The sequence below is a fragment of the Microcaecilia unicolor genome, chromosome 4, assembly GCF_901765095.1.
Source record: "Microcaecilia unicolor chromosome 4, aMicUni1.1, whole genome shotgun sequence".
Classification (NCBI taxonomy): domain Eukaryota; kingdom Metazoa; phylum Chordata; class Amphibia; order Gymnophiona; family Siphonopidae; genus Microcaecilia; species Microcaecilia unicolor.
Window position 1 is genome coordinate 178,465,619 of NC_044034.1, and position 25,269 is coordinate 178,490,887.

Genomic DNA, 25,269 nt, shown 5'->3' on the forward strand with positions numbered 1-25,269 from the left:
ATATCCTCAATCTTTCACTTTCCACTGCGACTGTTCCTGATGCCTTCAAACATGCCGTAGTCACACCACTCCTTAAAAAACCTTCATTGGACCCTACCTGTCTTTCCAACTATCGCCTGTCTCCCTCCTCCCTTTCCTATCCAAGATACTTGAACGTGCTGTTCACCGCCGTTGCCTTGACTTTCTTGCATTTCAAGCTATTCTTGATCCACTTCAATCTGGCTTTCTCCCCCTTCATTCAACTGAAACAGCGCTTGCTAAAGTCTCCAGTGATCTGTTCCTGGCCAGATCCAAAGGTCTCTATTCTATCCTCATCCTTCTCGATCTATCTGCTGCTTTTGACACTGTTGATCACAGCCTGCTCCTTGATACACTGTCCTCACTTGGATTTCAGGGCTCTGTTCTTTCCTGGTTTTCTTCTTACCTCTCCCAACGTACCTTTAGTGTATACTCTAGTGGATCCTCCTCTACTTCTATCCCACTATCAGTTGGTGTACCTCAGGGATCTGTCCTGGATCCTCTTCTTTTCTCCATCTATACTTCTTCCCTTTGTACTCTGATCTCATCCCATGATTTTCAGTATCATCTTTACGCTGATGACTCCCAGATCTACCTCTCCACACCAGAAATCTCAGCCAAAATCCAGGCCAAAGTATCAGCCTGCTTGTCTGACATTGCTGCCTAGATGTCTCAGCTCCATCTGAAACTAAGCATGACCAAGACTGAGCTTCTTATCTTTCCCCCTAAACCAACCTCTCCTCCTCCCCCATTCTCTATTTCTGTGGCTAACAATCTCATCCTTCCTGTCTCATCAGCTCATAACCTTGGGGTCATCTTCGACTCCTCCCTCTCCTCTGCACACATTCAGCAGACTGCTAAAACCTGTTGTTTCTTTCTCTATAATATCACCAAAATTCGCCCTTTCCTTTCTGAGCACACTACCAGAACCCTCATCCACACTCTTATCACCTCTCGCTTAGACTATTGCAACTTGCTTCTCACAGGTCTCCCACTTAGCCATCTCTCTCCTCTTCAATCTTTTAAAATTCTGCTGCACAACTAATATTCCGCCAGTGTCGTTATGCTCATATTAGCCCTCTCCTCAAGTCACCTCACTGGCTTCCTATCCGTTTCTGCATACAGTTCAAACTCCTCTTATTGACCTATAAGTGCATTCACTCTGCAGCTCCTTAGTACCTCTCCACTCTCATCTCTCCCTACATTCCTCCCCGGGAACTCAGTTCACTGGGTAAATCTCTCTTATCTGCACCCTTCTCCTCCACTGCTGTCTCCGGACTCCGTTCCTTTTATGTTTATGTTTCTGCACCATATGCCTGAAATAGACTTCATGTGCTGGTACGTCAAGCTCCATCTCTGGCCGTCATAAGCACATAAGCACCGCCACGCTGGGAAAAGACCAAAGGTCCATCAAGCCCAGCATTCTGTCTGCGACAGTGGCCAATCCAGGCCCCAAGAATCTGGCAAAAAAACCCAAATTTAATAACAATCAATGGACTTTTCCTTCAGAAATCTGTCCAGACCCCCTTTAAACTCAGCAAGGCCAGCTGCCGTCACTACCTTCTCCGGCAATGAATTCCGGAGTCTAACTACGCGCTGAGTAAAGAAAAACTTTCTCCGATTTGTTTTAAACCTACCACATTCTAATTTGATCTTGTGTCCCCTTGTTCTATTATTGTTAGAAAGCGTAACTAAACGCTTCACATCTGTCCGCTCTATCCCGCTCATTATTTTATAAACCTCTATCATATCACCCCTCAGCCGCCTTCTCTCCAGGCTAAAGAGTCCTAGCCGTCTCAACCTCTCCTCATAGGGTAGTCGTCCCATCCCTTTTATCATTTTTGTCGCCCTTCTCTGCACCTTCTCCAATTCCTTTATATCTTTTTTGAGATGAGGCAACCAGAACTGAATACAATACTCCAGCTGCGGTCGCAACATGGAGCGATATAATGGCATTATAACATCCTCATGCTTGTTTTCCATCCCTTTTCTAATAATACTCAACATTCTGTTCGCCTTCTTAGCCGCCGCAGCACATTGAGCTGAAGATTTCAAAGTCCTATCCACGATGACTCCCAAATCCCTTTCTTGGTCCGTAACTCCTAACGCGGAACCTTGCATAACATAGCTGTAATTCGGGTTCCTCCTTCCCACGTGCATCACTTTGCACTTGTCAACGTTGAACTTCATCTGCCATTTGGACGCCCAATCCCCCAGTCTCATGAGGTCTTCTTGTAGTTTTTCACACTCCTCCCGCGACGAGACGACCCTGGATAACTTTGTGTCATCTGTGAATTTAATTACCTCACTAGTTACTCCCATCTCGAGGTCATTTATAAATATGTTAAAAAGCAGCGGTTCCAGCACAGACCCCTGAGGGACCCCACTAACTACCCTTCTCCATCGAGAATAATGGCCATTCAACCCTACTCTCTGCTTCCTATCCTTTAACCAGCTCTTAATCCATAATAATGCACTGCCTCCGATCCCATGACTCTCCAGTTTCCTTTGGAGTCTTTCATGTGGCACTTAGTCAAACGCCTTCTGAAAATCTAGATATACAATATCCACTACTATCCACTACTACTTCAAATCTAAGCTAAAAGCCCACCTTTTTGATGCTGCTTTTAACTCCTCACCCTTATTCACTTGTTCAGAACCCTTATTTTATCATCCTCACTTTAATATTCCCTTATCTCCTGTTTGTCTGTTCTAATTAGATTGTAAGCTCTGTCGAGCAGGGACTCTCTTCATGTTCAAGTGTATAGCGCTACGTATGTCTAGTAGCGCTATAGAAATGATAAGTAGTAGTAGTAGTAGTAGACTGTCTGGAAAGGTTTGCCTCTGTGGATGATACCAAAATGTGCAAAAGGGTAGACAACTCTGATGGTGTAAATAACATGAGGAAGGACTTAGTGGAGTTAGAGGAATGGTCTGGAATTTGGAAGCTAAGATTTAATGCTAAAAAAATTCAGGGTCATGCATTTGGGCTACAAAAACCCAAAGGAATGGTACAGTTTAGGGATGAAGAACTTTTGTGCACGAAAGAGGAGCGGGACTTGGGTGTGATCTTAAGGTGGCCAAACAGGTAGAAAAGGCAACGGTGAAAGCTAGAAGGATACTTGAGTGCATATGGAGAGAAATGAGCAGTAGAAAAAAGGTGAGCTACTGAGTGGTGATGGTGTCCATCTGTCAGGAAGGGACGGAGTGTCTTCAGCAACAGACTGGCTAAAGTACTAAAGGGAAATGGGAAATGGGACTTGATATACCGCCTTTCTGAGGTTTTTTGCAACTACATTCAAAGTGGTTTTCATATATTCAGGTACTTATTTTGTACCAGGGGCAATGGAGGGTTAAGTGACTTGCCCAGAGGGCTTTAAACTAAAATTGATGGGGATGGATAAAAAATGCCACAAACAGATATTTCTTCAGGTTTTGTGCTTGGGAACAGGTTTTCTATCATTGTTATTTAGAGCCAAGCTGAAACTTGGACATAAACGTTGGTGTCTTCACTAGATTAAAAAAAATGAGAACTGCACACTTCATTGAATGTTTTCAGTACTGTGATTAAAGCATGTTTAATTTGGGAGCATGCTTGATATATTTGGTAATTTTGTCTGACAGACTCAGACACTGATATGTCTCTCTTTTCTTTGTAAAGATATTTTGACTATTAAGACCAATGCAACTTTCCGGTTTAATGATGGGAAATGTAACTTGAAGAGTTCTGTAAAGGTTAAGGAAGAGCTGCATGAAATGATTCCAGGTAGGAGTTTGCATAACTCATCAGATTCATTCAGTATCATTAACCCGAGTACTGTGACAGTAAGAATAGCATTACATTATGAATAATATAATTTAACAGTGAAGGTTATAATCTCCACAATACTTACTTGCCATTTTCTTACTCTGTGTGCTTGCTCTGAAGGCTTTAGCTTTTTGTTCTAATGCTTTTGGGGTCCTATTACAAAGTCGTGATAAAATATGGGCTTAGCAAATGGTATCGTGGGACTTTTCCACACGCTAAACTCAGACTCATATTTGGCAAGACAAAATATGAAAATGCAAAACCCCTTAGAGAGAAGCTTCATTGGCTCCCAGTTAAGGAACGTACTATGTTCAAAGTTTGCACTTTGATTCATAAAGTTATTCATGGAAATGCTCCGGACTACATGTCAGACCTTATTGATTTGCCACCCAGGAACGCTAAAAGATCAGCTCGCACATTCCTGGGACTTCATTTCCCTAGCTGTAAATGTCTAAAATACAAACTAGTACACGCGTCCCGCTTTTCCTACATTGGCACTCAGCTGTGGAATGCATTACCATGTGAACTGAAAACTATTCATGACTTAACCAACTTTAGAAAAACACTAAAAACGTATCTCTTTAACAAGGCTTACCATAATAATGAATAATAAGAACTCCAATGCATCACTACTTCTTGATAGGTTAACTGTTTCCTGATTTACTGAATTGATTATATGCATTATGCTACATTTATTTCTTTGTATGTAACCTAATTGTTTACCTACGCTTGAGTGACGCTGGCCTTGATGTAATATTGTAAGCCACTTTGAGCCTGCAGATAGGTGGGAAAATGTGGAATACAAATGCAATAAATAAATAAATAAATTTCTGCTGTGACCACGAAAGTGCCATCTTCCTAAGATTTTTTTCAGACCGTGTGCTATTGTGAGCTTTCATGTACAGCAACTGCAAAAAAACCAAAAGTGGGTGCACTTACCGCCTGCTACATAGGAGGTACTATTGGGCCCTTTTACACCGTCGCAATAAAGCTACTGCAGCATTGACGTGCACCAGTCTGACACTACCGCGGGAGCCAATGGCAGTGCTGCCCACAGTGCATGCCATTTCCGGCTTGACAGGAAATTTTTTTTTTGTGCCAGGGACTTACCCGGCAATAATTGGGCAGCTCCATGCGCTGCCTAGTTACTGCCAGGTTAGAGTGGGAGCCCTTACCACCTCCTAAATAGGTAGTGGCAAGAGCTCTCCCCTGGAAATGGCCATGTGGCAAGTGTACACTTACCACACAGCCATTTCCTTTTTTTTTTTTACTTTTACCTGCTGCGGTAAAAGGGGCCTCGGTGCACAGCAAATCTACTCACCAACGCTATTGCAGGGCCCCTTTTACCACAGCTTGGTAAAATGGGCCCTAAGTGCTTCTGTGTTAAACACACGTAAACAGTTAGTACGCAGTAATGTCAGTACACTAACCGTTTTAACATCCACACCCATTCTCAGCCCATGACACACCTCCAGCCAAAAGAAATAATAATTGGCATGCAATTACTGCTCACTAAGGTAGTCCATTTTTGCCACATATTGGACCTAAATTCTGTAAATGGTGCGGGTGCTCAGACTTGTTTGGCGTTTATAAAATAGAGTTTGGTGCCAGGATCTGTGCTCAGTTTTGGGAATGAGGATTTACACCAACTGAAACTTGGTGTAAATTCTCACGCCTAAATTATTTATTTATTTATTTATAAACATTTATACCCCACTTTTTTCCACATAAAGCAGACTCAAAGTGGCTTACAATGTACAGATTAATCAATTACAATTACATTGGATAGGGGGGAAGGAACAGGGTAAGAAGGAAAAGGAAAAGAGAAGAGAGACTAAGAACTCTAAATTAGGCACAGATCTCTCATATTCTGTAACACTGCATGCAAATTCCAGGAATGCCCCTCCCGTTGCTGTGCCCCCTTTTCTGATCTGTGCGTAAAATTTACTCGTGGATCCCGGTACTTAAAGATGTGCACGTAAATTTAAATTAATGACAGCGCTGATAATTGATTATTACCGCTCAATTAAATTGTGCACACAAATTAGGTGCATACCCAAATTTGTACATGTGATTTTGGGCACCATATATAGAATTAGGGTGTAAATGTGCATTAGTGCTTAACATGGTCTTAGTAAAAGGGCTCCTTTATTTCCTACACTCTTGCAGTTCTAACATTTTCACAAAAAAGACATTAATCTTTATTTCTTCTCACACCCCTCATTTTTAGTATCTGCTTCCCTCAGGCACACTTTGATGGTGCCAAGGTTTTTTTTGAGGGGGTACTTGGGGGTACTGAGTACCGGCATCTTTTCCATTGTCTACTAAAATTGATCCATGGTCCCCAAGTTTTAATGAAAGGTCTCAGGCTCTACACACCAATTCTGTCTTGTCATAGATTCTGTGACTGGTGCATAGGGCCTGGCTATTGTGGGGTGGGTCCCTCAGTGATTACCCCACCCCTGAAGGGTGGCCAGGCATTTGAGTACCGGCATTTTTTTCGCTAGGAAAAACGCACAGAATGGTGCTGTGTTTGCACTTCACCTGTTTCATTGTGAAATTTTAAAATGTTATTTATATTAAATTTACAGCACAATTGCTGAATAACAATACTATACATAAAATAAGCACTTATAAGTCAACTATAAAGCAAAATGATCTCCCTTCAGAAATTCGGAATGAAATATCTTTGATAAATTTCAAAATAAAATTGAAAACTTATTATTTTCAACTAGCTTTTGAATTAATAACATAACATTCAATTAATATAGTCCTGGATTGTCTCCTGCGGCAGGTTTTGGGTCCTGTTTATTATGGCACGTTACCATTTTTAACGCACCTACAATTAGTGCGTGCACTAACTGTGTAGGTGCCTATAAGGATATTGTAGGCGTACACTGTTAATGCGCGTACATGGTTAACGCGTGTTAAAAATGCTAATCCGCCTATAATGCGGCTTAGTAAACAGGGCCCTTAGAGAGTTTGTATTTTTAGTTTGTGGGGTTTTTTTAATTTTAAGATTTGTATTTTCTTTTGATTTATTTCCTGGTTGAATGTAATCTCCTTTCTTATTTTTTATGGTGTTCCTTTCATTTATTATTTGGAATGTTATTGTAAACCACTTTGATCTTGTATGAAGTAATGGTGGTATATCAAGCTTGAATAAACATAAACATGTAAGCACAGAAGCATAAAAAAATTAATATACTAATATAATAAAAGAATTGGGTCACACAAAAACAACATATCAAAGGGGTATAGTTATTAATGTGGGCTACTGTTAAGATATATTGTTTTACCACTAACTTATGCTATTTTAGCACAGATCTTATTTTATGCAGTGAGACCTAGTTATTAATAACTGCTGTTAACAATAAAACTTAAAAAATATAGAGAGCAAACCTCTACGTGTAAAGTCAAACCAACCAAAAAGAGCAGAGATGGACCAATGGTACTCTCACAAAAGAATGAGAAGGGGACACCAGAGGTTCAGTCAAAAGCTATAGATCAATTTATTAAACAAATATAAACAGGCCAAACTGGTCCAAAAAACAACATTTCACCATGAGGCAAACAAGATTTACAGATGAAATCAGTACAGAGCTGCATTTTGGTAAAAAATGTCTGCTTCAGGAGTCACAAATCTAAAAGGATTCAACTAGCAGTTTGCAAAATAGCCTCAAACAAGATTCAGAGTTTGGTACAGCAAATCCCAGTGTCAAACACAAGGTTATTTGGAGTTATTAGGGCTCTTCAGCTTGGAAAAGAGATGGACGACAGGATATATGATTGAAATCGACAAAATCCTGAGTGGTGTAGAAAGAGTAGAAGTAAATAGATTGTTTTATTCGTTCCAAAAGTACAAAGACTAGGGGACACTCAAGGAAGATACATGGAAATACTTTTAAAACAAATAGGAGGAAATATTTTTTCACTCAACGAATAGTTAAGCTCTGGAACTTTTTGCTGGAGAATGTGGTAACAGTGGTTAGCTTTTCTGGGTTTAAAAAAGTTCCTGGAGGAAAGGTCTATAGTCCTCTATTGATACAGACATTGAGAAGCAACTGCTTGCCCTGGGGTTTGTAGTATGGAATGTTGCCACAATTTGGGTTTCTACCAGGTACTTGTGACTTGGCTTGGCCACTGTTGGAAACAGGATACTGGTCTAGGTGGACCTTTGGTCTGACCCAGTATGGCTGCTATTATGTTCTTATTTGAATTATAGAACAAAACCGCTCTCGTTATATTCCTCACACAGCATTAAAGCATAAGTCAAAATAGTTAAGTCGTTTTAGATTTGAAAGTCCTGAAGCAGGTGCTTTTTCCCGAAACATGGTTCCTTGTTGAGTCCATCTATAAAGCTTATACAGTCATATTAAAATATAAGTCTGGGCTACAGCAGTTGCCTAATCCCAAGTGAGAAAAGGTATTGTCTGCCTGGATAAGTGAAACTATGTGGGCAGCCCCATTTTAAACAAGTCCGAGAAACCAGAATTCAGATGAGCAGAGAAGTACACCTCAGGTATTATCAAACATATAAATGGCAAGTGACCGTACTCACTTGCTTATGCGCAGTACAGACTTCCCTCTCTGTCCCGCCCTCGCATCAAGACGTCATGACGTCAGAGGGCGGAACAGAGAGGGAAATGGAGTCGAATTGTCGGACGCCGCCACTGCCACCTGGAAAGGAACATCGCGCAAAACAACCTCCACCCTCCCCCCCATCCCCGCCAATGCTCCCGCCCCCCTCTATATTGGGCCCCCTGCACTGACCTGACAGCGCCTCTCACCTCCGTGTGGAAGCGCTGCAGGCAGCAGCAGAGCGATCTGCTGCTGCCTGTAGCGCTTTCACACGGAGGTGAGAGGCACTGTCAGGTCAGTGCAGGGGGCCAGGCACAGAGGGGGGAGGGAGCGGCGGCGGTGAGGGTAGCTGGACATGGGGGGAGGGCAGGGGGGAGAGGCCATGGTTGCTGGACCTGGGGTGAGAGCAGGGCACAGAGGAGGGTTGCTGGACATAGGGGGAGGGGGGAGGCCAAGGGAAAGAGGAGGGTCGCTGGATATGGGGGGGGGGGGGGAGCATCGGTGGATGGGGTGAGGCCAGGGGAGAGAGGAGGGCTGCAATACTCGCCCGTTTTTACGGGCTTAATGGCTAGTAGAACAGAATCTGCCAACTTAGAACCTCTTCTAAAATACAGGAGAAATGCAGCATAAACATCCATTTTAGCAAAATAGACAATAGCGACAGGTTCAAAGCCAAAACAGAATCAGGTATGTGCCGCCGGCATGCACCCATTTATCTTTGTGACTTTAGAAATATAACTGTGTATTATCCTGATGCTGTCCCTAGCCAGTTTGTCATTTGAGGATTGGGGGGGGGGGGGGGGGGAATACCATTGGTGGATTAAGGAGGCAACCTCCTTTAATTCCTTCAGTGGAGTGCTGCTCAATAGCAGCTGTTTACCAAATCCTGAACGTGCTTGGTAGCAGATGTAACTCCTAACATTGATCTTTTAGGACATTGATGTTTAGTCCCCTTCTGAAATGGGCAATAAACATGTACAGTGGTGGAAATAAGTATTTGATCCCTTGCTGATTTTGTAAGTTTGCCCACTGACAAAGACATGAGCAGCCCATAATTGAAGGGTAGGTTATTGGTAACAGTGAGAGATAGCACATCACAAATTAAATCCGGAAAATCACATTGTGGAAAGTATATGAATTTATTTGCATTCTGCAGAGGGAAATAAGTATTTGATCCCCCACCAACTAGTAAGAGATCTGGCCCCTACAGACCAGGTAGATGCTCCAAATCAACTCGTTACCTGCATGACAGACAGCTGTCGGCAATGGTCACCTGTATGAAAGACACCTGTCCACAGACTCAGTGAATCAGTCAGACTCTAACCTCTACAAAATGGCCAAGAGCAAGGAGCTGTCTAAGGATGTCAGGGACAAGATCATACACCTGCACAAGGCTGGAATGGGCTACAAAACCATCAGTAAGACGCTGGGCGAGAAGGAGACAACTGTTGGTGCCATAGTAAGAAAATGGAAGAAGTACAAAATGACTGTCAATCGACAAAGATCTGGGGCTCCACGCAAAATCTCACCTCGTGGGGTATCCTTGATCATGAGGAAGGTTAGAAATCAGCCTACAACTACAAGGGGGGAACTTGTCAATGATCTCAAGGCAGCTGGGACCACTGTCACCACGAAAACCATTGGTAACACATTACAACATAACGGATTGCAATCCTGCAGTGCCCGCAAGGTCCCCCTGCTCCGGAAGGCACATGTGACGGCCCGTCTGAAGTTTGCCAGTGAACACCTGGATGATGCCGAGAGTGATTGGGAGAAGGTGCTGTGGTCAGATGAGACAAAAATTGAGCTCTTTGGCATGAACTCAACTCGCCGTGTTTGGAGGAAGAGAAATGCTGCCTATGACCCAAAGAACACCGTCCCCACTGTCAAGCATGGAGGTGGAAATGTTATGTTTTGGGGGTGTTTCTCTGCTAAGGGCACAGGACTACTTCACCGCATCAATGGGAGAATGGATGGGGCCATGTACCGTACAATTCTGAGTGACAACCTCCTTCCCTCCGCCAGGGCCTTAAAAATGGGTCGTGGCTGGGTCTTCCAGCACGACAATGACCCAAAACATACAGCCAAGGCAACAAAGGAGTGGCTCAGGAAGAAGCACATTAGGGTCATGGAGTGGCCTAGCCAGTCACCAGACCTTAATCCCATTGAAAACTTATGGAGGGAGCTGAAGCTGCGAGTTGCCAAGCGACAGCCCAGAACTCTTAATGATTTAGAGATGATCTGCAAAGAGGAGTGGACCAAAATTCCTCCTGACATGTGTGCAAACCTCATCATCAACTACAGAAGACGTCTGACCGCTGTGCTTGCCAACAAGGGTTTTGCCACCAAGTATTAGGTCTTGTTTGCCAGAGGGATTAAATACTTATTTCCCTCTGCAGAATGCAAATAAATTCATATACTTTCCACAATGTGATTTTCCGGATTTAATTTGTGATGTGCTATCTCTCACTGTTACCAATAACCTACCCTTCAATTATGGGCTGCTCATGTCTTTGTCAGTGGGCAAACTTACAAAATCAGCAAGGGATCAAATACTTATTTCCACCACTGTATTTACCTACCACGCACTGGTCCCACCCCAAACATGCCAAGACCATGCATCTTGCCATCTGCACACACTTGGGTTTGAGACATGCATATCCCAACTTTGTAAAATGGGAACTTAGATGTTTATGAAAGATAAGCGTTTAAGTGTCAATTTATGCATATCTCAAAAGTAAATGGGGCTGGTAAAATGGAGGCCAAAACATAAATTTTTTGAAGTGCAATGGATGAACTATCAGCAAATAGAACCTCTAGATGTCTAACCTAGGAAATTACTCTTTCAAGTTCTGTGTCTTATCATATCCAATCCAAAGTCATGATCTTCTCCTAAGGGAAGATAAAGTTGAAGATCTTCAGCATAAAACAAATAGTTCATAGCAAAAGATTTAATAATCCTCCCCAAAGGAAGTCAGAGGAAGAATAATTGATACCTGAGGGACTCCACTAAAGATTTAGATGTATGACCATCCATTGTCACATAAGGATGGATTCTATATATGGCGCTGAAAGATTGACGCTGGAAATCATCCCTGCTCAGCACCATTCTATAAAGGTCATGCGAGTGTGCGAGTTGTACCTAACTTTGGGTGCAAGACTTATACCTCATAAAAGCAGGCGTGGATAGGCCTAATTCTGTAAAATCGCCCCTAACTTTTAGAAATGCCCTGATCCACCCATGCTCCTCCTGTGGCCACACCCCCTTTTGAAATCTGCGTGAGACCAGTTACACACAGTTGGTGGAGAAGCGCACAGGTTTCGGATCTATGCGTAACCCCCAATTGGTGTCAATTAAGTGCTTACTAACACTAATAATTGTACCAATTAACCAATAATTGACCCAATTAAACTATTAAGTTGAATGCAGATCTCTGATCCGCATGCAAATTCCGGCACCGATTTTTTGGTGCCATGCATAGAATTCAGAGATATTGTGCATTTTCTAAGTATGAGTCACAGTTAGTATCAAACTGAGGGGCCCTTTTACAAAGGCACATCAGGGCCTACCTGCCTCCAGCGCACGCCAAATTGGTATTGCCAGCTGGCTACCGCTTGCCCCGGGCAGTAATTCCAAATTTGGCGCATGCTGAAAACACATGGTAGAAAATAATTTTCTATTTTCTACTGTGGGGGCGTTCCCAACGGTAATCGGCAGTTGGCGCATGCTAGACGGTTACCGTGTGAGTAACGCATTAGCCCTCATTGCTAAGTCAATGGGTGGCATTAAGAGCTCAGGCCATAAATAGACACGTTGGTTTTCATTTTTCTGAACGTTCATTTCCCGGCCCAAAAAAATCTCCCCATTTTTCCAGACGCAGTGGAGAAATGGTCCAGCACACATCCAATACACGTGTCCACACTACTGCAGGCCACTTTTTGGCGCGCCTTTGTAAAAGGGCCCCTAATTAAACTTTAATAATAGTCAATCAGAATTACATACAAAAAGACTATCTACAGCCACATATAGGGGCATAATCGAATGGGGGAGCCCATCTATAAGGGCGCCCATCTCTACTGACGGCCCCGTAAAGCGGCGTACCCAACTGTATTATCGAAACAAGATGGGCGGCCATCTTTCATTTCGATAATACGGTCGGGGATGGCCAAATCTCAACATTTGGGCCGCCCTTAGAGATGGCCGCCATTGGTTTTCGCTGATAATGGAAACTAATGGCGGCCATCTCAAAACCGGCCAAATCCAAGCTATTTGGTAGTGGGAGGAGCCAGCATTTGTAGTGCACTGGTTCCCCTCACATGCCAGGACACCAGCCGGGCACCCTAGGGGGCACTACAGTGGATTTCACAAATTGCTCCCAGATGCATAGCTCCCTTACCTTATCTGCTGAGCCCCCCAACCCCCACCAAAACCCACTCCCCACAACTGTACACCACTACCATAACCCTTAAAGGGTAATGGGGGGCACCTACATGTGGGTACAGTGGGTTTCGGGTGGGTTTGGGAGGGCTCCCATTTACCACCACAAGTGTAGCAGGTGGGAGGGGGATGGGCCTGGGTCCGCCTGCCTGAAGTGCACTGCAGTACCCACTAAAAACTGCTCCAGGGACCTGCATAATGCTGTGATGGAGCTGGGTATGACATTTGAGGCTGGCATAGAGGATGGCCAAAAAATGTTTTTTAATTTTTTTTTTGGGTGGGAGGGGGTTGGTGACCACTGGGGGTGATCCCCGGTTCCCTCCGGTGGTCATCTGGTCAGTTCGGGCACCTTTTCAAGGCTTGGTCATGAACAAAAAGGGACCAAGTAAAGTCAGCCAAATGCTCATCAAGGCCAGCCTTCTTTTTTCCATTATCGGCCGAGGACGGCCATCGCTTAACCATGCCCCCATCCCGTCTTTGGTACACTGCCAACACGCCCCCTTGAACTTTGGCTGTCCCTGTGACGGAAAGCAGTTGAGGCCTGCCAAAATCGGCTTTCGATTATGCCGATTTGGCCGCCATTAGGAGAAGGGCGCCCATCTCCCGATTTGTGTCGGAAGATGGCCACCCTTCTCCTTCGAAAATAAGCTGTATAGACTCCCAACATATTTTGGCCCTATGGCCTTCTTTAGGGGCACAATCACTGTGTCATTCATATATTGGATAATGGCACAGATTCATAACCCTACAGTAAAAAGAGAAACCCATCAAACAAATCAAAAATAAGATAAAATAGAAATAGAATCTTATTTCATGCCCCCTTTTTATAAACAAAAATCCTAAACAATTTATAAAACAAAAATTTCTTGAAAAAGGAGTATCAAAGAACTCATCCATATGGGTCACACACCTAATGGAAACCTAAGATATAAACAAATTCAGTCTCTCAACAATCTTGGATTTCTCAGCCATCCAAACCTGAACTTGTCACGAGTCCTAGGAATAATCTATAGTTTGTGTTCCATTTAACAAGACTTTTACTTTAGTCCAGTGCTTGGCACAGGGATAGGTAACCCTGGTCCTCAAGTGCCACAGCTTATAAGTCAGGTTTTCATGATAAAGAAAACAAGAAGGCAGTTGATCCACAATATCCACTGTGGAACAAAAGGCACAAAGCAAACCTTGATGAAGAAAATGCAGTCTTTAATAAATCGTATTGATGCTCCCATGGTTCACATTCAGATGCCTGACATAAATGAATGAATAAATGAACAATTAAGAGTACAAAATATATATGTATCTATATACAAACTCATTAGGTGCTAAATGAATAAAAATTTAATAAAATACCAAACTATTACCACTAAAATAGTGCACCAGCACTACAAGTTAAAACTTTAAAAGACAGTGAATCAATAAACCATGAAATCTGCGGCAAAAGGGGGCCTGCGCTGGCATCAGCACGTGTTTTTGACGTGCACCGAGTCCCTCTTTTACCGCAGCAGGTAAAAGGTAGGTCTGTCTTTCTTTAATGAAATGGCCATGCAGCAAGTGAAGCACTTGTCACGTGACCATTTTTTGGGGGGGGGAGCCATTACTGCCACCCATTGAGGTGGCGGTAATGGCTCCCACACTAACCCGGCGATAACCGATTACCACTAGGTACACACAGGCGCAAAAAAAATATATATATAATTTTGTAGCTCCGGATATAACTGCACACTGGGGGTAGGAAGTACTGCCGGATTGCTGTGGTAGCCTGGTGGTATTTTTTACTGATTTGTTTATAGGTTGTTTATCATAGCATTTTATGCCCCTGACGCAGCCTGTAATCTTGACAAAACAAGGCCGTGTTGGGTATTTGAATGTTAACCCTGGGAGCATCAATACAATTTATTAAAGACTGCATTTTATTAATTTATTGCATTTGTATCCCACATTTTCCCACCTATTTGTAGGTGTAATGTGGCTTACATAGTACCATGATGGCGATCACCACTTCCGGTAAGAGAAATACAGAGTGGTCTAGTGTTGATGTTCATAGACGACAGAGTATTTTAAGTGATCAAGGAGAGAGAGTTAGGTTTTGTCCAGTTCTGGTAAGAGTTTCGATTGTGTTGCAGAGTTCAGGAGTTTAGGTTGGTTCTTCCTGGTATGCCTTTGTGAACAGGTTGGTTTTTAACGATTTCCGGAAGTTTGTTAGGTCATGCATTGTTTTCATGACTTTTGGAAGTGCATTCCATAGGTGTGTGCTTATATAAGAGAAGCTGGATGCATATGTTGTTTTATATTTTAGTCCTTTGCAGTGGAGATTTAGGTATGAGCGTGCTGATCTTTTTGTGTTCCTGGTTGGGAGGTCTATAAGGTCTGCCATGTAGGTTGGGGCCTCACCATGAATAATTTTATGAACCAGGGTGCAGATTTTGAACGCGATTCGCTCTTTGATTGGGAGCCAGTGTAGTTTTTCTCGTAAGGGCTTAGCACTTTCTTATTTCGTTCTTCCAAATCATCAAGGTCTGCTTCTTGTCTTTTGTTCCAAGGTTTTCAGAATATCCACAAAAAATATGCATAAGATAAATTTGCATGTACTACCTCTGGCACTTGAAGATTAGAGTTGCCTATACCTGGCTTGCACATGGTGGAGATCCTGTTGGATAGCTGTTTGCTCCTTTTGATCTTTGTCTGTTTTTGTACAGAAAAACCAAGGCCAGCCGTTGAGCATTTCCACTTTGTAAACCTCACATGCAGCTCTGGCAAGAAAGTCCATGGAGCCCAGGGAAGAAAGGCAACTGCTCGAGAGATTGCTATTACTGCAGAATTTGAACTCGAAATTAACCTAAAGGAGGTGACAGGTTGGTTTGCAAAACACCCCTTCGGTGCAATCAAAGCTTCCCACAACTCAATTCTTATCCTTCTGTCTCTCGCTTTTCATCTGTCATGTGAACTAAAGTATCTCCTGTTTTGAAACTTCACAGATTGGTTTAAGAACTTTGATGAATTTGCTTGGCCCATTAGATTAGAAATATACTGCCATTACAGAATGTGCCCTTCCATTTAGTCATACTGTGTCTTCTGGTGTCCTTGATAATAAAAAATGGCACACTGCTGTCACAGTTTGCATTAAGAAATGTTTTAGAATCACAATATACTCATCTTTACCATGTTTTCTGGTTTCTGATGTGGTACTTGTTTTTTGTTGTTGTTGTTTTTTGGGGGGAATGGGGGTTGGATTTAGAAACGTGTGATTTGAGCTGTGCTCGGAAAAAGACAGAAAAGAGGCTTCGCAAAACAATTAGAGCACTGAGGAAGGCAATTAACCAGGAACAGTTTCAAGTTCGCCTATCAGGAATGGATTATCAAGTGACAAGAAGAATTCCCAAGCTAGCAGATCCTCAGGACTCATGCAGCACTGGCCAAATGCAAGTGGACGGCAGATGTGGTAAGCAGAAAACAGCACCTGGCAACTAATCTGCTCCTTGTGAAATGACTTTTTCAATCTGTTTTATTAGTTAGGCTCAATTGTGATGTGGATGGCAGACAGATATGGAGGAAAGATTTTAGGCTTTTTAATTTGGCAGTGTAAAAGGGCTTTTTGCATGGAGGATGAACAATTTCCAGATAAAATTACCCACATAGTTCCACATTGCACTTGCTCTTAATCATATGTGCCTGGCATAAGAGGCTTGGGGAGACCAAGCCTCCCCAGCCTCAACCATGTCTTTCTCCTTCTCCCTCCTGCTGCCTTTTCATTGCTGCTGCTGCTTTTCAAAACCAGCAGTAGTAGTGGTAAAACAAAAGAAAACAAAACCTTTTGATTTCATTTACTGAATTGTATGAACTCTTAATTGTAATTCTCCTTGACTAGAGGACTTTTTTAATATGTCACCTGCGTTGAACCTTTGGGATAATTGCAGAATAGGAGAACAAAAATAGAATAGAAAACAGGTGAGGGACAGCAGCCTCTAAATGCGAGGCTGCTGGGACTTCCAGTCCTGCCCCCTCCTGTTTTGGAGGGGACAAGACCAGCAAAACAGCAGCTGTGGGTCTGGAGATAGAGGCTCCGTGATTGTGGGTTTTTTAAAAGAAATTGCTGCTGCTGGTCCAGTCAGGGTGCAGGGGCAGGGGAGAGTGAGAGGAGAGAGAGCGAGAGAGAGAGAGAGAGAGATATGCAAGCTGGAAGGAGAGAAGAAACAGACGAAGACAGTGGCTGGAGAAGAGGGAGATGCTGCATGAAAAGGAGGGAGGAAGGAAGGAAGGGGAGATGTTGGATGAAAGAGGAAAGCAAGGAAAAATGCTAGCTGGAAGGAAGAGAACAGGAGAGAGACACTCTGGAGAGGGGGAGGTGCTGCTTGAAATGGAGGGAGGGAGGAAGGGGAGATGTTGGATGTAAGAGGAAAGAAAGTATAAATGTTAGTTGGAAGGGGGAGCGAGAGTGGGACACTGGCTGGAAAGGGTGGAGACAGAAGAGGAGACACCGGATGGAAAGGGTGGAGAGAGATACTGGATGGAAAGAAGAGTGGTAGAGAGGGGAAATACTGCATGGAAAAGAGAGGGGGGAGAAGAAATGCTGAATGGAAGAGGGATGAGAGGAGAAATAATGGATGGAAGGGGGAGAAAGAGGAGGCAGATCCTGGATAGCAGAGGGGAAGATAGGAGAGATACTGGATGGAAGAGAGAGAGACAATCCAAATTGGAAATGGGACAGAAGATGCTGGATGGAAGGGGGAGCTGGACTGCAGAGGGAAGAGAGAGGAGAAATGCTGGATGGAAGGAGGACAGAAAATGCCGAGGGTGGATGGAGGGATGATAGATTGCAAAGAGAAGAGGGAAAATGCTGAGTGGAACGTGGGAGAGGGTATTGAAAGATTGGGAAATATGAAGAAGGGGAATGGGAGAGCTGGAGTGTGGAAAAGAGATGGAAAGCTGTAGATAGATAAATATAGTAAAAAGAAGGAAATTAAAGACTGGATAGTAAGAATAAATAAAATCTGGACAATAAACAGCTTGAGAATCTGAAGGTGGACAAAGCTATGGGGCCGGATGGGATACATCCCAGTATACTGAGGGAGATTTATTTAATAGATCTTTAGAGACAGGAGAGGTACTGCAAGATTGGAGACGAGCGGATGTGGTCCTTCTCCATAAAAGTGGAGTCAGGGAAGAAGTGGGAAACTACAGACCGGTAGGTCTCACGTCGGTGGTAGGAAAAATAATGGAGTCACTGCTGAAAGAAAGGACTTTCTAGAAGCTAATGGGTTACAGGACCCAAGGCAACATGACTTTAACAAAGGAAAATCCTGCCAAACGAACCTTATTGACTACTTTGACTGGGTGACCAAAGAACTAGATGAAGGACTTGCGCTAGATGTAATCTACTTGGATTTCAGCAAAGCCTTTGATACGGTCCCCCACAGAAGACTCGTGAATAAGCTGAAAGGATTGAATTTAGGACCGAAAGTGGTGAACTGGATAGGAAACTGGTTGACCAACAGGTGGCAGAGAGTGGTGGTAAATAAAATCTGCTCAGTGGAAAGGAAGGTGAGCAGTGGAGTTCCTCAGGGGTCGGTGGTGGGTCCTCTTCTGTTTTATATATTTGTGCTAGATATTGCTGAAGGGTTGGAAGGAAAGGTTTGCCTTTTTGCGGATGACACGAAAATAGCCAATAGAGTGGATACCCTAGAGGGAGTAGAAACAATGAGAACTACGCTACCTGTTACTTTTCCATAACACCAAGCTAAGTAGCTCACCCTTAAGTGAAAACTTTGTTAAGGAGCTGTTATCACTGTTTACTGATATATGAATAGTACCTAGCACAACAACAGGGAAGCGTTGTTATTGCTCACTGACATATAAGAAGTTCAGACTAAAACAGCACCGGAAGAGTAAGGGTAGGGAGGAGGCATTGGTGCTATGAAGTTTGATTGGGTATATGTTATTTAGAACTTCCAGTCAGTCCAGCATGATTCACCCTGTTACTGAGCACGATAAGCAATTTTAGAAAATATATAAAAAAATAAATCACTAATAGTGGCTGTTTGTTTTTTGGGATAGTATTTTATTTAGAAAGTATAAAAACTGAACGTTTTTTTCAATACCCCAGGAGTATATTAACGAGAGCCTTGAATCAAATAGATTGAAAATTCTGCAGGAAGCAAAACACTCCTTGGAATCACTGTGGATTGAAATTCCATGTGCAAAGGGGAAAAGGATAGTGATAGGAGTGTACTACCGTCCGCCTGGCCAGGACGAACAGACGGATGCGGAAATGTTAAAGGAAATCAGGGACGCAAACAAACTGGGCAACACAATAATAATGGGGGATTTCAATTACCCGCATATAGACTGGGTTAATGTAACATCTGTACACGCAAGGGACATAAGATTTCTTGATGAAATCAAGGACAGCTTCATGGAACAGCTAGTTCAGGAGCCGACAAGAGAAGGAAAAATACTAGACTTAGTCCTTAGTGGTGCTCATGATCTAGTGCAAGGGGTAACGATACGAGGGCCGCTTGATAACAGTGATCATAATATGATCGGTTTTGATATTGGCATTGAAGGAAGTGAAACTAGGAAATCAAGTACGCTAGCGTTTAACTATAGAAAAGGTGATTACGACAAAATGAGAAAAATGGTGAAAAAAAGACTGAAAGGAGCAGCTCGCAGAGTAAAAAACTTGCATCAGGCGTGGATGCTGTTTAAAAACACCATCCTGGAGGTTCAGGACAAATATATTCCACGTATTAGAAAAAAGGGAAAAAAGACTAAACGTCAGCCGGCGTGGCTAAACAGTAAGATAAAGGAAATCATTAGAGCCAAAAAACAATCCTTCAGAAAGTGGAGAAGAGAACCAACTGAAAGTAACAGGATAGATCATAAGGAATGCCAAGCCAAATGCAAAGCGGAGATAAGGAGGGCAAAAAAGGACTTTGAGAAGAAATTAGCGTTGGAAGCAAAAATACATAGTAAAAATTTTTTTAGATACATTAAAAGCAGGAAACCGGCCAAAGAGTCGGTTGGGCCGCTGGACGAAAATGGTGTTAAAGGGGCGATCAAGGAGGACAAAGCCGTAGCGGAGAAATTAAATGAATTCTTTGCTTCGGTCTTCACCGAGGAGGATTTGGGGGGGACACCGGTGCCGGAAAGAATATTTGAAGCGGGGGAGTCGGAGAAACTAAACAAATTCTCTGTAACCTTGGAGGATGTAATGGGTCAGTTCAGCAAGCTGAAGAGTAGTAAATCACCGGGACCTGATGGTATTCATCCCAGAGTATTAATAGAACTAAAAAATGAACTTGCGGAGCTACTGTTAGAAATATGCAACCTGTCCCTAAAATCGAGTGTAATACCGGAAGACTGGAGGGTAGCCAATGTTACTCCGATTTTTAAGAAAGGTTCCAGAGGAGATCCGGGAAATTATAGACCGGTGAGTCTGACGTCGGTGCCGGGCAAGATGGTGGAGGCTATTATTAAGAATAAAATTGCAGAGCATATACAAAAACATGGACTGATGAGACAAAGTCAGCACGGATTTAGTGAAGGGAAGTCTTGCCTCACCAATCTAATGCATTTTTTTGAGGGGGTAAGCAAACATGTGGACAATGGGGAGCCGGTTGATATTGTATATCTGGATTTTCAGAAGGCGTTTGACAAAGTGCCGCACGAAAGACTCCTGAAGAAATTGCAGAGTCATGGAATCGGAGGTAGGGTATTATTATGGATTAAGAACTGGTTGAAAGATAGGAAGCAGAGAGTAGGATTGCGTGGCCAGTATTCTCAGTGGAGGAGGGTAGTTAGTGGGGTCCCGCAGGGGTCTGTGCTGGGTCCGTTGCTTTTTAATGTATTTATAAATGACCTAGAGATGGGAATAACTAGTGAGGTAATTAAATTCGCCGATGACACAAAATTATTCAGGGTCGTCAAGTCGCAGGAGGAATGTGAACGATTACAGGAGGACCTTGCGAGACTGGGAGAATGGGCGTGCAAGTGGCAGATGAAGTTCAATGTTGACAAGTGCAAAGTGATGCATGTGGGTAAGAGGAACCCGAATTATAGCTACGTCTTGCAAGGTTCCGCGTTAGGAGTTACGGATCAAGAAAGGGATCTGGGTGTCGTCGTCGATGATACGCTGAAACCTTCTGCTCAGTGTGCTGCTGCGGCTAGGAAAGCGAATAGAATGTTGGGTGTTATTAGGAAGGGTATGGAGTCCAGGTGTGCGGATGTTATAATGCCGTTGTATCGCTCCATGGTGCGACCGCACCTGGAGTATTGTGTTCAGTACTGGTCTCCGTATCTCAAAAAAGATATAGTAGAATTGGAAAAGGTACAGCGAAGGGCGACGAAAATGATAGTGGGGATGGGACGACTTTCCTATGAAGAGAGGCTGAGAAGGCTAGGGCTTTTCAGCTTGGAGAAGAGACGGCTGAGGGGAGATATGATAGAAGTGTATAAAATAATGAGTGGAATGGATCGGGTGGATGTGAAGCGACTGTTCACGCTATCCAAAAATACTAGGACTAGAGGGCATGAGTTGAAGCTACAGTGTGGTAAATTTAAAACGAATCGGAGAAAATTTTTCTTCACCCAACGTGTAATTAGACTCTGGAATTCATTGCCGGAGAACGTGGTACGGGCGGTTAGCTTGACGGAGTTTAAAAAGGGGTTAGATAGATTCCTAAAGGACAAGTCCATAGACCGCTATTAAATGGACTGGAAAAATTCCTCATTTTTAGGTATAACTTGTCTGGAATGTTTTTACGTTTGGGGAGCGTGCCAGGTGCCCTTGACCTGGATTGGCCACTGTCGGTGACAGGATGCTGGGCTAGATGGACCTTTGGTCTTTCCCAGTATGGCACTACTTATGTACTTATATGTACTAATGCCAAGAAGTGTACAGTGATGCACTTGTGGTGCAGAAACCCGAAAGAGAGATACCGGATAGGAGGGGAGAGATTAGTAAGCTCGACTCAGGAGAGAGACCTTGGGTGTTGGTGTCTGAGGATCTAAAGGTGAAGAAACAATACGACAAGGCAATGGCCGTGGCTAGGAGGATGCTAGGCTGCATAGAGAGGGGCATAACCAGCAGAAGAAAGGAGGTGTTGATGCCCCTCTACAAGTCATTGGTGAGGCCCCACTTGGACTGTTCAGTTTTGGAGGCTGTATCTTGTAAAAAGACTGGAAGCGGTGCAAAGAAAAGCTACAAAAATGGTATGGAACTTGCGTTGCAAACCGTACGAGGAGAGACTTGCTGACTTGAACATATATACCTTGGAGGAAAGGAGAAACAGGGGTGACATGATACAGACGTTTAAATATTTGAAAGGTGTTAATCCGCAAACAAACCTTTTTCAGAGATGGGAAGGTGGTAGAACTAGAGGACCTGAATTGAGGTTGAAGGGGGGGCAGACTCAGGAGTAATGTCAGGAAGTTTTTTTTCACAGAGAGGGTGGTGGATATGTGGAATGCCCTCCCGCGGGAGGTGGTGGAGATGAAAACGGTAATGGAATTCAAATGTGTGTGGGATAAACACAAAGGAATCCTGTTTAGGAGGAATGGATCCACGGAATCTTAGCGGAGATTAGGTGGCAACGCCGGTAATTGGGAAGCAAAACCGGTGCTGGGCAGACTTCTACGGTCTATGCCCTGATTGTGACTGAATAGATACGGATGGGCTGTAGTGTAAATTTTAAGGGGTTTCGACGTTAGCTTCAGAACTTAGTACAAGAACAGTGCTGGACAGACTTTTACGGTCTGTGCCCTGAGAATGGCAAGGACAAATCAAACTCGGGTATAAAGTATCACATACCATGTAAAATGATTTTATCTCTGGATGGACCGTACAGGTCTTTATCTGCCGTCATTTACTATGTTACTATGTAAGAAAGCTGAAAGATTAATATTGGAGATGGATGTAGTGTTGAAGGTGAAGAAGACAGGAGGAGACTGAAAAATGACAAAAGGACAGGAATCCCTGTCAAGAGAATTAAGAGAAGAGAGGAAAGCAGAAATCAAGGACATTAGAAAAATTAAATGGCCAGACAACAAAGGTAGAAAAAAAGAATTTTATTTTTAATTTAGGATAAAGTAGTATGGTAGCGTTGTTAATCTGCTCAATTTAAAAATTGAATTATAGTGATACCTTTTTATTCCACTAACCTTTTGACTAGATTTCAGAGGCTAAAACCTCTTTCCTCAAAAAAGGGCAGTATAGGATACTATTAAGATAGTACAATTAAAAGATAGTGCCTTATTTTCCTTTTTTTGTTGTTTTATTTCTTTTTCTTAGCTTGTAATGTAAGGATTGAAATATGTCAATTTTTGAAATCTGTACCTATCTTTATAGTTTGTACAGTACAAGGAGACATGCATCACTGCTTATGCTGTGTTTGGCTTTTGGGAGTTCAATTCAATTTCTGTCTACATATTTCTGTTTTTAGTTTGTGATTACTTAGACATGAAGAATCATTTTCAAAAGGTTGTCCAAGTCAAAATAGCGATGGGCAAGTAAGAATGTCCCAAATGGGTGTCCAACTCACATGTATTTTCAAACAGAGATAAAAATGTCAAGATTTCCTGTTCGAAAATACATGAGATGGATGTCCACACTCTGGAAACATCCAGCATGAACATCCGTTTACAAATTGGAACGTCCAAATTATGAATAGGGTGGGAGGGGGTGGAGGAACAAGGAACATGGATGCCTGTATAACAGCATTCTTAGAAAATGGCCACACAAACATCTTGCAAAGCAGAGGGACAGCCTAGTGGTTAGTGCAGTAGAGTGTGAACCAAGGGGCTCAGGTTCGGGAACAGCAATATACCTACTTACCAGAATGTACACAATTTCTATAGCCATTGGGCTTGTAGATGGCTTATATATTTAGGAACAGTACATATTTTTCTGTTTGTGGAGGGCTCACAATTACAAAAAAAAAAAAAAAAAAAAGAGAGACTGGCTAAAGTGAGATTTGAACCAGTGTCCCTTGGTTTACAGTCCATGGCACTAACTACTAGCTTACTGCTCAGACTTACTGCATGTTTTGTTAAGAATTCCCATAATAACTTTTAAGTGTCATAGTCTGGTAGTCCCTTTTGGTTTCACTTTCAGGGGAGAGGGAGGAGGACAGCAGCCACTGGAGAATTAAGGAGGTGTCATGCCTTAATCCCTTCAGTGGACAGCTGCTCATTCAGGGCACCTTTTTGTACCCTGGACTTGCCTGAAACAGGTCTAAATAAGGATGTCCTTTTTTTTAGACATGGACCTTTCTTCCCCTCTGGTAATCGCTCTTGGATGTCCAGATTTTAGGTCCTCCCTAATTCCACCAAAACACACCCCTTTGCTATTTGGAAATACTGCAGTGCTGGATGTCCCTTTTCTGCCTTTACAAAATTGGTACTTGACATTTCAAGCTCATGGATGCCCATTTTGTCCTTTTTGAGATGTTGTATGCTTCAAAAATAAGCACCTTGGTGAGGTTCCCTCTGTGTTCTGTGTGTATAAAAGGAATCAGGTATTCTGTTAACACTGAGTTTCTGTGTAGGGTCAATCTGTAGTAATTAGATTTGTTTAGTTTTTCAGAAGGTGTACTGATATTTTAGTACCCACTGCCTTCCAAGGTAGGATCTTGTTGTGTGATTCATGGACGTTACTGCTATAAGCCCCGAGTGACATTTATAGTATTTTGTATTACAGAATATGCCTGATACTGTATTTTGGATTTGGATGTAGATCACACCTTTCTGAGTGGTAGCTCAAGGCAAGTTATATTCAAGTACAGTAGGTATTTTTGTGGCACTGGAGGGCATACAGTGTAAGTTTGTACTTGGGCTTGTCCAAGGCAGTGGGATTTGAACCCTGGTTTCCCTGGTACAGGTAACACCTATCTCAAACATATTTGGCAACTCAACAGTAAACTAAAGGCCAGCAGATCTGAAACCTGGTGGTCATTTGGCAACCTACTAAAAACTGATGATATTCTTTGGTTGCCAGTAACCACAGGATTTCTGTTACAGTGCTGCTGAACACCACTGTTCACATGGCTAACAAGAATATGCTGGACTGAGGAGCTAGGGCTGACTGGGAGCCTGCATATATTTCTAGAATATAGAAAACACTGTTTTGTTTAATATGTTGTATTATTCTAGTGTATATTATATCATGTATTATTCTGATGTATATTATACCATGATACCATTAGTAAAAGGGTTATGAGGGGGGGGAGGACAACAGGTAAATAAAAGGGGAAAGCCCCTACTGTCCTTTTACTGCTAGCATAGGTGCTGCCCCATCCCACTTTAGCCCCACCCACCATAGCTTCTGCAAACAGTTGATTCACCGACCACCTATGGAGGAATAGAGAGGAGTAGCCTAGTGGTCAGTGCAGTGGACTTTGATCATGGTGAACTGGGTTCAGTTCCCACTGCA

At 42.9% G+C, this 25,269-nt stretch overlaps 1 protein-coding gene across 1 annotated transcript in view; it reads left to right on the forward strand.

The window, feature by feature from the left end:
• The window catches only part of SCUBE2 (signal peptide, CUB domain and EGF like domain containing 2), a 283,319-nt gene that overhangs the window by 172,020 nt on the left and 86,030 nt on the right, over positions 1-25,269 (forward strand). The window contains exons 14-16 of the mRNA XM_030201013.1: positions 3,680-3,784; positions 15,542-15,697; positions 16,081-16,284. Of these exons, the coding sequence (XP_030056873.1) occupies positions 3,680-3,784; positions 15,542-15,697; positions 16,081-16,284 (465 nt within the window). The remainder of the gene's footprint in view (positions 1-3,679; positions 3,785-15,541; positions 15,698-16,080; positions 16,285-25,269) is intronic.